Below are 14114 nucleotides of genomic sequence, written 5' to 3' on the forward strand. Positions count from 1 at the left end.
AACTGTCCCTTTAAAGGGACATTACATTTAGGAAGATCTATTGGTAGAAATTGAATATAATATGCATAACTATGTTTTCATTAGTGTATAATCACTTGAAAGACAAACCAAACACTGTAATAACAAACAGCTGATACACTAGCAGGTCAATCCAGCTTTAATCAAAGCAGAGAAGTGATTCTCTGTATTAAATGCCGATTGTTGAGAAAGTGTGTTTTTTCTTTTAAAGCACTGATATCTGTAGAAGTCAATTTGTTGTATTACTTTGTGCCATTCATATATTGTCCTTTTTTCATCAGCAGTTAATCTATCAATTATTTTCTCTGTTAATCCATTAGTTGTTTGGTCAAGAAAATGGTGAAGCATTTTTATTAGTGTTTCCCACAGCCCAAGGTGACTTTCTTTATTGTCAATGTTTTGTCCTCAACCCAAATATATTCAGTTCACTGTCATAGAGGACTAAAGAAACTAATATTCTCATTTGAGAAGCTAAAATCAAAGAATTTGCTTCTTTAAAATGACTAAAATTATTTATTGATTATCAAAATAGTTGGCGATTAATTTAGTAGTTGACAACTAATTATTAATCGACTCATCGTTGCAACTCCCACAATACAGTGACAACACAGTAGGGTTCCACACTGACTGACATCTGTTGGCCCACACCATGCATCATTTTCTTTTTGTACAGTACAGTACATTAATTTCTAATATACCAACTTACAAAATGGCGCATTGTCAACACACACACAACACAGTATACATCAGTGTACAGTCTCTCAACTGGGAAAACTAACACATTAAGCTCCACTTCATTGTTAGATTGGATGTAAAAAGTGTAATCTTGTTCATGTTCATCCAATATCTAATACAACAAAATCCTAATGATGAGAATTTAATATCAACCGAGGACCTAAAAATATCACCCAAAACTAAGACACAACAGAAAGAAATGTTTGAGTAAATGTTTTAATGGTGTACAAAAGTGATTTGACAATTTTTCTATATAAAACTTATGATGTGAAATGCAGGTTGTAAGGTGGATATAAATATTAATTCTTAATAAAAGGGGAAAGAAGTAAACCAAACTGCCCAAAGCATTACAAATGGGAGATATAAAAGTGGATATTTAGAAAAATACTGTGAGATTTTTTTTTTCAAGTGAGCTTGATAAAGCCTTGTTTTGGTGTGCATCATCTTGAGTTAATGTTTCCTTGCAGATAAGAAGCAGTGACGAAGGTGCTTGAAGATGTGAATTGGACTCCTGTCTGTGGTTTTTGATTGTCTTGATACCATGGTCCAAATGGACCCCTTCTAAGTCAGGAGAAAGTTTCTCCTTTCCTGTACTTTGATATGCTATGTGCTAGGCTCTCTATATTGAAAAGATAACCAAATTTTAAAGATGGTTAAGTGATAAAAGTGACACATATATAGTCACATTTTAAGTTAGCTATCTTAGCAAAATGTTAACTAACTAATCTACATATAGGCATTAGCTTGCTAGTTAGCATTTTGCTAGTTACATCTCTATGAATGTAGATTAGGAACTGTCTTTCTCTCTAGCAAAACACCGGTTAATCTAGTTCTTTCCAATCCTCAGATACATGTTACCCATCTCTCAGGCATCTTTGAGAAAATCCACATTCATAACATCTAACATAGAGCATAATGGGATGTTACACAGTAAGCCATTAGCTGTGCTATTGTTTACTTCTGCTTTCCAAAACCTGAAACCAGTTGAGTCTTGCCTAGCACACTGCAAAATCAATTAATTTAACAGTTTCATACTGCATACTAGTATGAAAAGCGGTATGCAGTATGTAAAACATTCTGCATTTGTCGGCAGTACAGGTGGTTCCCGAATACAGCCCTTTGAACAGAAACGGGGTTTACCATCTCTCCCTATATATAATCACCTGCCATTACATGATTGAAGTTGCAACAACACACAATGACAACTGAACCATCTCCATGACTGAGTCCCCCCATCCACTGATGAAGACCATTGTAAATATCTTTCCTGTACAGTTTGGATCTTTCTATCTTTATCCTTATCTTTATTTATGTATATTTTAAAAAGTACTTTATTTTTGTGTGATTTTTATGCACCAATGCACCAAGACAAAAAACTTACTTGGCAATAAACCCGATTCTGATTCTGATCTGAACCCCAAGTTAGGATTATGCTGTTCAACTACTTTACTCAAAGTCAAGAAGGAACTTTAACCTGTAACCAGTTCATTACTACAGTGTCAACTCTGTGGTCACTATTGTTAATTTCTTTGAGAAAAACATCATTGTTTGATTTTACCTCATTTTTAAACACTGATGATGTAAAAACTAAAACAATGGAGAAAAAAAGTACCAGAATGTAGTCAACCTATCCCCAAAACCATGAACATCCAGACCAGGGGTCTCCAACATTTCTGAGTGTGAGGGCTACCTAAAGGAGAAAATGAATGGCAGGGCTGCTATGGATATTTGATGAACATCCATGTTAAATTGATGCTTTCAATAGAATTACATAGAGGCGTGTATCTGCACCTTTAGTCATTTTCTACGTACAGGGTTAAACCAATTGGAATTGTGGATGAGGAAGTTATTTCTTCTCTGGTGGTTGTATTAACACTGAAGGATCTTGAGAGAAATCTACTGATAAGAACTGAGAGTCCATTTACTCGCCTAATCCACCAATTAACTGATAGATCATGAAAATCTACAAATCAGCTCAGAGAAAGTTGGCAAGGGCAGAACAGGGAAGCCTGGTTTCAAGTGGGAATATGTAATATGTAATAAATTATAGTCACAATATACTTTTTTAATCAATAAAAATGTATAGGTAATGTATTTAAATGTTCTGACACAGTCCGGACTTTCCAGTTTGTTCCGAACCAAAGTTACAGGTGTGAAACCTCCCTGAGACCACAGTCCGGACTAAACAGCTTAACCTAGGTGCGACCAAATTAGGTGGTAGACCAAACTGAACCATGGCTTGGTTTGTTTCTAGTATGGAAACATTCTTATGAATGGTAAATCTAACTATTGGACTAATTACAGGAAGTTCTGGCAGACAATTTTCACACTACATTTGGTGAATTCGAGGTAGACTCAATTATTGCGCTTGAAGTTGGTGCTGCTGGTAGTAATGCCATAGTAATATTATATTGGCAAATACATTTACTCCATTCATTCCAACTGTGATAGAAGGCTACCTGCCACACTTATAGCTGACATCAGATAAACGGCCGTCGATAAACCAATCAATTGCAAGTAGAGACCAAGACTCAGCTAAACTGCAATGCGAAACCAAACCTAGATCAAACGTATAGTGTAACAAAATCTCAAACCTTGGTTTGGACTTTCACATGTGAAAAGACTCACATTACACAACATCTCTGGACAGCTCATAGGCTACTCACAGGCTACCAGGTTGAAGACCTCTGATCCAGACAGTATTTGTTTCAGCCCAACATGTTGCAAATGTTAAAATGTGAAACACAGAAACAACTTCTGCTGTTGTGAATACTGCACTGCCAGCTTGAAGTTCATGTAACCTTAATTTAGTCAAATTTTCAATAGGCATTGCACGGCAAACCGACCAAGAGTTCCCATACTGAAACAGTCTGCATCTGGATAATGTACAATCTGTTTAGGCCCTTGAACTGTCATCTGGTATTTATGGATGTTTTCAATCTCAACTTCAGTCTCATTATGGCACTGCAGGTGAAAAGATAGGGAGAAACATCACTATAGCCTGGAACTGCTGCCACGCTTCCTCCCTTTCCTTGTATAATTCTGCTGTGGGGCTCTGCTGCCCCCTTCAGAAAGGCGTGGAACATGGATGTTTCATTTTTGGGCATGCCACATGCCATGAGCACCAAGCTGAAATCTTACATGCACATTTCTTTTTGCACACGAAAAACATAGTATTGGAAATAAAGTGTTAAGTCAGCTGTGTGGTGGCAAAGTCACTGCTGACATCTGTACCTGCAGCAGTTTGGTCATTTTTACAACACGTGATGGTGTGATTTTTATTTGTGGATGCTACCTTTGTACGGTAATGTCATGATGTCACTGGTACACCGGCCAGAGTACTGACTTCCTGTTTCTCCACCAAACTAATTCTGCTGCTGCTTCTTCAGATGATTTCATTAAAATAAAACACAAACGTTGCTTTTGGCAAAAGTGCAAATGAAACCATTTGGAAAGAAAATGATGCACCTTATCTCTCTCTCTCTCTCTCTCTCTCTCACTCTCACACACACACACACACACACTCCTTTCTGGAAAAGCAGTAAAGGGATGAGGCTTTGGTGTCCATAGTAACTTAGAGGAGGACACAGGGACAGCCACCACTCTTCTGTTTCCCTGTATGATGAGCTTGAGGAGGAGGACTCTCCATCTCCTGAAACCTCCTGTGGATCAAGAAGAGTAGGAACAGAAAGAACGTAATGAATCATTGTAAAGTAAAGCGAGTTGTCCACTAATCAGAAGGTTGACAGGTTTGATTCCTATCTCCTCCTGCTGCATGTTGGCGTGTCCTTGAGCAAGATACTGAACCTCAAATTGTTCAAAATAAGATTAAATGATCACAATGTCAGTAGTAGGGCAAAATTAAAAACTATAAAACAGGGATGTGGATTTAGACTAAATCTGTAGTAAACCTAAGTAAAATAATTCAGAACTATACCTGATAATTTGCACCAGCTCCAGGAAGGCCTCATCCACATTGTATCGATTCTTGGCTGAAGCCTCCATGTAGTGGATCCTGTTCTCTCTGGCGAATGCCTGAGCATCCTCCCTCGAGATCTGCACACAAATCAAACACTGGGTATTGTTTGCCCAGTCTCCATCCACTGTCCCCTCATCCTTTTCATTCTGTACAGCTGGGCTCTTCTTTCTCTCCATTCACTTCAATAATGAGTGATCTACCTGATCAATACTGTACTGAGAAGAGATTGGCCCAGATAAGAAATAAAAGGCTTCATTACAAATGTAAAGAACAAGACTAGGTGGAAACCTTGTATGTGGCTGGACTGTGTATGGCAAATGGTAGCGTCTATATTCTAAATTCCTGGATATTAACATACACTACTCACAAAAAGTTAGGGATATTCGGCTTTCGGATGAAATTTCAGATGCACCTAAAATGCACTATAACCTTTACAGGTCAACTTAATTTGACCTTGTCTAAACTTTTGAATGCACTGTTCAATCTTTCCGTACTCACTGCTAACATTGTGTTCTCTAACAAGGTCATTAAGTGCAAATATCACAACAAGTGTCTGATCCATGAATCGACCACTAATTGTTCTGGTTTAATGACAATTTGTATTTAAACAGTCCTCTCCATCATGCTGTTCACATTTTGACATCATGAGATCAAGATGACACCTAACAATCGATCAACAGTACCTGGCCATTGCAAGACTTTAAACGTATTTACTCAGATGAAAGTTGCCACTGATCTTAGAGTGACCACTTCACTGTGAATAGTGCCCTGCGAAACCGGATGGTGTATGCCACTCAGCTCCAGGAACGTTTAAGGGAGGTGAGAGGCACCCGAGTGTCACGTCATGCATGGGCCAGGAAGCACTGTGCTGGACGAGAAACCAGTGGGCCTCAGTGCTGTTCTCAGTCGATTCACATTGAGCAGAAATGATGGCCGCACGCTCTTAGAGGCACCAAGAAGAACACTATGCATCAGCCACTGTGGTCACCAAACGAGCCTTTGGAAGAGGTGGTGTTACAGACTGGGCAGGTGTGTCTAGTCAATACAGAACTGCCCTACACCTTGTGAATGGTACTGTGACAAGCCGATACTACCTGAATAACCTCAATAATCCAGTCATTGTGCCTCTGCATGAGCAACACAGGCCTGATTTCATCTTCATGGATGACAATGCCCCAGCTCATCGAGGTCGCATCATCAGGGAACGGCTGCTGGAGGCTGGGGTACCTCAATTGGAGTGGCCTGCACTTTCTCCATACTTGAATCCCATAGAAAACCTATGGGATCAGCTGAGTCGCCATGTAGAGGGTCATCACCCCGCAACCCAGAACCTCAATGACCTGAGGGCAGTCCTTCAAGAAGAGTGGAATGCCATGCCTCAGCAGACAATAAGTCGACTTGTAAACAGCATGAGATGTTGTTGTCAAGTTGTAATTGATGCTCAAGGACACATGACAAGTGTCATGGATACCCACCACTGTTGTTGTTTTGTTTCAATAAATTGTTTGAGATGAAGAAATTACCATTGCTTGCTTCTACTTAAATGTGATATAATATCACTGTAGCATGAACGTTTTATATTTTCCATAAATTTCACCCGAAAGTCGAATATCCCTAACTTTTTGTGAGAAGTGTATATATCTGCACTTAATTATATTAATTAATACTATAAAGATACAGAAACATGAACAAAGGTCTTACTTACAACTCTTTGCTGTTCCAGGTCAGCCTTGTTTCCAACCAGCACCATGGGGAAATCATCTCGGTCCTTCACTCTCAGGATCTGGGTGTGAAATTTCTGGACCTCATGGTAGCTTTTGGGAGAAGGGAGGCAAGAATTAGCTGTCCCAGTATCAAAAAGCATATATTCAAATGGATTTTTTATCAAAGTATGAATAAAATGTCTTTTTGTTTCTTTGCACCACGTACAACAGTAATAATAACTTTAGTTAATAACTTGGGGGAGTGGGGAGTTATGGTGGTAGTCATTGTTCTTGGTGTGGACACAAATAGACACATTGATCACAATAGTTTCACTATAGCTTCAATAGTGTATATACCAAATATTTGTGCTTTTTTTATATGAATTTGTGAATTGCTAACAACAGACGTTCAGAGTGGTAAAGCACAAGGTCTCTGTGTAAGAACTGACAGACCCTGTTAATGCTGCCTGTATCTGCTGGTGTGCATTTAGCTCAGCTGCAAACTATATAAAAACAGAGACAAGATCCGTAAAACTTCAAAGGGAGTGCAGAACGGTTTGACACAATCATCAACACCTCGACCCCACCCCCTCCATTCCCCTCCAGCAAATGTGTGAGACCTGTGGGGATGGAACAATATACAAACACTTAGATACTTGAAGAAGCAATCAAACTCACTAACTTACAGCGCTGTATGGATTTCCTGATTTATTTTGACTTGCCACAAGGGGGAGACTGCATCTTATTTGCTAGAGACGTGTGCAACTAGTTTGTGGTTTTGTTATAATGGAATGCAATTAGTTGTACAGGTATCAGTCACACTGAGTCCACTCCCTGTGTGTGTTGAGCTGTTGTCTAAGTAACAGCTCAACAGTCTCACTTCCAGCAACTTCCTCTTTGACAGGAAGACAGACAGCCACTGTTAGTGACATCATCACACTGTGTCCACCTCTTAGGCACTTATCAAGCTAGACGCACACAATCACACACACACACACGGACACTTTCCATTACCTGCCCCGGTCGTTAAGCGCAAACACCAGTAAGAAGCCTTCTCCTGAGCGCATGTACTGCTCCCTCATTGCCCCGAACTCCTCTTGACCTGCTGTGTCCAAGACTGACAAACACACACGCACACAGTATTAAAACAACCTGCAATGACCAACCTTTAACAGACAAAGATAGAGGTACTGGAATGAAACAACAAAACCAACATTTCCTTTATAAGGAGTGGTGCTTTCCATCTAATATAATATCCAGTTATGTTTAGGTACAGAATACAGTATGTTATAGGTGTTTGAGTTTAGGTGTAACATACAAAATATTTATGCATTAAAGATATCTACATTAGAGGTAAGATCAACAATAGTCGCATTATTTGTGTTAAACCATGGATGGTAATGGATGTATTGAAGCATCATCAGGGTTCTAGATCAGTGGTTCGCAACCAGGGGTCGCCAAACCTTCACAGGGGGGTCACAAGGCCTTGATTTTAAGGGTTGTAAGAAAAATGTAATAATATATACCGTACTAGGCCTATATCTCTGCATTCTGTTCATTTCTGTGAAGAAAACTAAATGAAATTGTAATTGATATTAATACATATTACTTATTTATTTACTATTTAAGATATAAAGAAAGACGATATAGAACACAATTTATATTGACTTATCCTTCACTCTCTGATACACTGCTCTGTTAGTAGTTAACAGAAAAATAGTTCAAACAATCAAAGACCTAACAGAACAATGAGAGAAGTGTGTCAGGGAGAAGTAAACACTGCATTTGTCAAAAAAAGAAGCCTATTGAGTATGAACAATGTATAAAAAGTTCTTAAAAATATAATTGAAACTCTTCTCTGTTGTCACAGGAAAAAATCTGCTCAAAATTCATCCAAATCTCTAGATTTAAATAATCTTCCTGCAGTTATTGTGTCACTATTTGGGTTCATTGTCATAATTAGTCAGGGGAAGTCAGTTTACTCAATGAAAGAAAAGGGGTTGGGAACCACAGTTCTAAATGAGAGCTGTCTGGTGGGCAGGAGGAAGTGATTCAAAACAACAAAAATCCAAACAGGACTAGCTGTCCATGGTGCTAAAGAGGATGATGAATAAAAGTAACCTAGCATATTTAATGGAATGTAATGTATATACTCACAATACAAAACAGTCAGAGCTTGCTGCAAGTTATATGATACATGTTAAGATGCTGCATGTCTTCTATGAGTGGGTATTTGTTTATCATTTCATTAGGAGCGTATTATTATATTGTGAGCACAGCAATCCCTTGCCCCAGTTTGTACCTCTCATGTTTTTAGCGTTGTTCCCTGATAGTCCACCAGAAGAGCCTGGGGTCAGTAGCAGGAAAGGTGACATGCAGGTGACATCTAGAAACATGGTCTAACCTAATTATTACATTATGCTAAATAATTAATGACCCTATTAACATGAACAAATTGCAAAGTTAAAGGTCCAGTGTGTAACATTAAGGAGGAAATTGAATATAATATTCATAGGTATGCTTTCATTAGTTTATAATCACCTGAGTCTCCCATGTTTCAGCCATGTTTCAACAACAGCCCAGAAGGGACAAACCCAACACTGGCTCTGGATATAGTAGTAGTTTCTCCTTTGTGCTTGGAAGGGGAGGGTGAAACGAGGGAGTTGCAATCTTCAACTATACTGCTAGATGCCACTAAATCCTAAACCTGGATCCTCCTGGATTCCAAAAAGAAAAGTCTCAGAGGAAAATAGAGAATTTAATAGTTTGAAGACAGACTTGTTTGCTTTCACCACCAACACTGCTGACTTACTGGTTTGCATGATGTTTGCGGTAAGCATAAAAACAGCCGTACCTTGTTAAACAGCAAGTGATGTTTAACAACCTTCTGGGTTTTTCCAATAATTGCCAGGGAATTAACATTCAGAAACACCAAGGCTTGGCTGTGTGACTCAAATGGATGGATGTTCCTGTTGATGACTCTGCCAGAGCCAGTGAGATATGCTAGTCCAACCCTTTACTCCACCCTTCGCAATCACTCCAACATCTGTGTACATACCACTCTAAAACATACAGTATAACATATTATGTAATAAAAATCAAATCAAATATATGTTGTTTTATAGATAAGAACCTCTTAGTACTTCTAAAGGAGAACCCTAATTTCACCCAACTGTATCATTTGGACTACAGTAATGTCTGTGACGGGCAGTGCTGAAAGAAGAACACAGAACATTCTGAAAATGGAGTAAAATGCTGTAAACAAATGTGAAAACATATAAAGAGCAGCCAGACCAAGTCACATAAACAGCAGCTTTGCATATTTAATCTGTATACATCTGATGATTCACATATTACTGTGTGGTGAAACAGCAGTGTGACCCAAGACACTACAGCCTGGCTTGATGCAGCAACACTGGCAGAGTACAAGTCCTAACAAGGGAATGAAACATCCAGAGAGCAAACACGCTGCCTGTGTCATATCACATCACAGTGCAACACACCCTCTGCTTTCAAACAAAGCCTCACACACCTTGTAATCAACCTTAACAACAGTGTGAACTATGAATTCATGTCCAGTGGGACGGATTCTTACTGTCCAGCCGGGTCTCCTTTCCATCCACAGTACAGATCTTGGTGTAGGAGTCTTCAATGGTGGGGTCGTAGTCTGACACAAAGTAGGACTGTGGGAAAAATTCAAGGTTAATAGCGAGACACAGCCGTGGGCACAGCGCATTACGTCTCTTAAATACAGTGATTTGTTTTACAATAGACCTAGAGCAGGTCATCCACTAATCGGAAGGTTGTTGGTACGATCCCCGGCTCCTCCTGCCACATGTAGAAGTATCCTTGAGCAAGATACTGATCTCCGAATAGTTCCAGATGCTGTGCATCGGTGTGTGAATGTGTATGAATGCGTTAGTTTCTGTTCGATGGGCTTTGCCATCACTGAGTGAATGTGGCATGTACTGTAAAAGTGCTTTGAGTGGTAGGAAGAAAGAAAGAAAGGCACTATACAAGTACAGGTCCACCTACCATTTACCTTTTTCACAGCAGCCATTTTGACATAAAATAGTAAGGTAAACTCAGGTGCTACCAATGACCTGGTCAAACAGAGTCTGGGTGCTGTAGAAAGGATCTGCCTCACTAAATGGAACAGAAGCTTAATTAGTATCATTGGTAACACCTGGGTGTACCCTACTATTTCATGTCAAAATGGCTGCTGTGAAAAATATCTATACCGTAAAAAAATATCTGGCTTCATCTTAAAGGCTGTTGTGTGGTCATTTATTGCTAATGCTTAAATATGGCTAGAAAGTCCACTGGGCAAATGCGAATATTCCAATTCCAAGGTAGATAAACTGAGTTTATCTAGGCGAGGCGACCACCCAAATATAGCCTGACATGAAGGAAAACTGTGTGATATTCTTAAAATGAAAGTGCAAATTAATGGGAACTCATCAGAACTGTTACTGTGTAGTTACAACCATGTTACATAATGAAATACAACCACACATGTTCACTGTGGTGGACTACCGACTGCATGTTTTTTTTTTCATAATGTAAGGAAAAATACATTTAAACATCTATCATACTAACTGATGTGTGGGAAATTGTACAGAGATTTTGGAGAAAAATGGTTGATTGTTGAGTCCCATTCCCAGGTCATTGAACACCGAAATTTAGGGTTGGCCCTAAACTATGGGAAGAGATGTTTTGATACCATTTTTTCCTTCCTGATACTGATTCCAATACTTGAACTTGGCATATCATTCAATACCAAGCACCATTCCAAGACCTGTGTGTTAAAAATCGATCCCAGAAGGGTCCCATTTCTGGTAGGGTTGCACAATTAATAGAAATATTATCGATATCAATTCTTTATAAAGTTAAAAAGGTGTGAAAAACATTATAATAAAGTTCTGTTGTGCTGGATATGGAGATGCACTGGAATCTGGAAACATTTTTGTTTGGTACCATCCCAATTACATACAGTACATTTCACATCATAAAGATTTTAATAGTTTTTCTGTGAAAATAAAATTTGTGCTGCAAACATTATCATTCCCACAATCATATTGTACTACTGCTTTCTAGGCAGTTTTTTATACTGATATCGCTATCAGAATAACTCTTGTTATTTGACGACATGGGAATAAGACTCAACAACCAACTTACTGCCCTGTGATTTGTCAAAGTCTCCTGTCACAGCCTAGATTTTCAGAACAGACAGATTGTCACATTTGCTGCACCCTTTGTACAGGGTTTATTAGCTGTATCTAATGGCGTTATAAATGTCCTTACAATACTTTATAGATCAGTAATGAGCATATAATGTGAACAATAGCTTTGGTATCCAGGTTGTGAAAATCTGGAGTTTGTCTGGACAAATGTACCGTTTGGCCACTTACCATCTGGAAAAGCTGCAGAGAATCTGGACCAAAATGTATTTATAATTAAGTTTTTCACATTTTGACATCTTGTTATTTTTATGTATTGTTCTAACTTACAATGCAATTTAATATTTATGGCTCAAGAAAAAGTGAGACAGCTGTGACACTTTTATTGATGACTCACAAGTCAGAGAGATTGTTCATAATCTGGTAGTTTTGTTCCCATGAATAGCCAGTTTCTGATCCATAAAGAATTAGTGAGTGATGTATTAAAGGTGCAGTAGGTAACGTTCATTAAAATAACTTTTTGTCATATTTGCAAAAATTGTCACTATATCCTGATGGTAGGCTAGTAGATGACAAAGATAATCTGTGAAAAAATGAGGTTCTTATGGCTCCTCCTAGCACTCCTAACAGAATTTACAAAAATCCACCGGGCCATGCTTTGGGTAGGTGACTTGAAGCTTTGACGACCAGGGAATTAGACTCAACTAGGGATTTTACATGAGAATCTATATTTTAGTACCAAGTTGATACCTACTTTCTGAAAACGTGACGGTACTTGTTTTTCCACAGTATCGAAGGTACCTTCTGACGTTATTAAAGTTATTTTCATAAGTTACCTACTGCAGCTTTAACCAATAATAAAGTCAGAATGTAATAGCAATAATACATGTAACAGAGTATGCCATGTACAGTAGGCTGTGTCTCTAATAAGTATACAGTTGGTAAATGTAGAGTCCGTACCTGGATGAATTGGATGGTCAGGGCGCTCTTCCCCACCCCTCCTCCTCCCACCACCACCAGTTTGAATCTTTCCTCTTCTCCGCTCATACTGTATTGTAACTCGGATCAAAAAGCTTCAAGGGCCTCAACCAGAGACCCACTGTTGACTAGGAGCTAACCCAAGGTCCAAAGACACGATCCAGAAGCGAAGAGCTCGAGTAAAGTCGCCTGTTAATGTTGGCAGAAGACACCAGCATGGACGATTTTATCAAACTGAAACTTATTCAAATGAAGCTAATTTTCTCCAACGAGCTTTTCAACACAGCACCGGAGTTCCACCGTCCATCCGCCGAAACACTAACCGGCAGAATAACACCGTGTTCTGGGTTTAAAGCGTACTCTGTCGTTCGCTTCTTTTCTCTTCTTTCGGCTCTTTTCTCCGCGGCCTCCGGGCTGCTTCTGAGGGCGGAACTGCTTCCTCTTTTCTCTTTCCTCAAGAAAGCAACGCTTACACACATTCACTGACACACGGACACAGAGGTATTCACACAACAACGAGGCGTTGTGTCGGTGGCACACACCAACACTCACAAAATATATGACATGGCGAAGCGCTATACACACTAAAGCTTTCTACTCATTAAAGCTGAAAACTGACCAGAACAAATTCCACTTCCATGTGTCACTTTCCTTATTTGGTCATTTGGAGTATCCGTGACATCATTTAAACCTACTGGCTCGCGCGGGGTGTAAACCCGGCTCCGAAGTGTTGCAAAGTAGTTATGATTCAGAATAATATCAAATAGCTTCAACCGGAATAAGAATGTAACTTCACAACGCTGGCTAATAAGACAACTTCTTACTAGTAAACCTTTTATTCTATCTTTAATCCCTCTACAGCACCACACCATTGTTTGAATCCAAATGCTGCGCCCTGAGGCAACACATAGCTCACCTCTCCATCCGGACACGTGTGAGAAAGTTCCAATCCGACAGATGTAGTTAACCTGTAGTCCACAATGAAGCAGTCTATATCAGTGCTTTCCAACCTTTTTTCGAGACTAATTATGACAATGACCCAAACAATGAACACAATAACTGCAGCGATTTTGAGCATATTATTTCCTTTGACTATTGATCAGAGATGAGTTTTCCTGGTATGTTTTAGTAACTTTATATACAGTTCAAACAAATTCAGCATTTTCTTCTCCCTGTCACTTCACCAATGTTCTTTATTAGCTCTTTGCTTGTTTTTGTCTTTGCTACTTTTCTAATGCAGGACAAGGCTGTTTATCAGAGATTGAAGGCTTTGTGCAGCTTCTGTTCACCTCTCCACAGTCTTCTTTTTACTGTATATCATAAATAATAATCTAAACTTTAAAAATTATATTTAGTTTACTTCAAAGAAATGACCAAAATATTGAGATATAGGCCAACTACAGTGTATATTATTTAAGTTGTCCTAAAAATCAAGAATGCCTCATGACCCCCATGAAGCTTTATCAACCCTTCGTGGGGGTCCCGACCCCCAGGTTGGGAACTACTGCTCTAGGGTGCCCT

At 39.1% G+C, this 14114-nt stretch overlaps 1 protein-coding gene across 3 annotated transcripts; it reads right to left on the reverse strand.

Moving 5' to 3' along the window:
• Nucleotides 1-955: 955 nt before the first annotated feature.
• rras (RAS related) lies at nucleotides 956-13500 on the reverse strand. Of its 3 annotated transcripts, none has more exons than XM_051387055.1 (7): nucleotides 10031-10118; nucleotides 8977-9152; nucleotides 8738-8782; nucleotides 7450-7552; nucleotides 6438-6546; nucleotides 4691-4809; nucleotides 956-4415 (listed from the first exon to the last, which is right to left on the reverse strand). In XM_051387055.1, the coding sequence occupies exons 2-7, from the start codon at nucleotides 8987-8989 to the stop codon at nucleotides 4328-4330; spliced, it is 477 nt and encodes a 158-aa protein (XP_051243015.1). In that variant the 5' UTR covers nucleotides 8990-9152; nucleotides 10031-10118; the 3' UTR covers nucleotides 956-4327. The 3 variants fall into 3 exon arrangements, with proteins under 3 accessions (XP_051243015.1, XP_051243014.1, XP_051243013.1); XM_051387054.1 differs by having other exon boundaries at nucleotides 8738-8821; XM_051387053.1 differs by lacking the exons at nucleotides 8738-8782; nucleotides 8977-9152 and adding an exon at nucleotides 12576-13500.
• Between the last annotated feature and the right edge of the window lie 614 nt (nucleotides 13501-14114).

The sequence above is a fragment of the Dicentrarchus labrax genome, unplaced genomic scaffold (genome assembly GCF_905237075.1).
Source record: "Dicentrarchus labrax unplaced genomic scaffold, dlabrax2021, whole genome shotgun sequence".
NCBI classification, from domain to species: Eukaryota; Metazoa; Chordata; class Actinopteri; family Moronidae; genus Dicentrarchus; species Dicentrarchus labrax.

Excerpts from the sequence above, each read along its gene's own strand:
- rras (XM_051387053.1), bottom strand. The coding sequence starts at position 12,662 with ATGAGCGGAGAAGAGGAAAGATTCAAACTGGTGGTGGTGGGAGGAGGA. Across the intron at positions 10,119-12,575 it reads TGACCATCCAATTCATCCAG|TCCTACTTTGTGTCAGACTA; the intron begins GTACGGACTCTA and ends TTTTTCCCACAG. Across the intron at positions 4,416-4,690 it reads GAGCTGGTGCAAATTATCAG|GAGGTTTCAGGAGATGGAGA; the intron begins GTATAGTTCTGA and ends CTTGATCCACAG.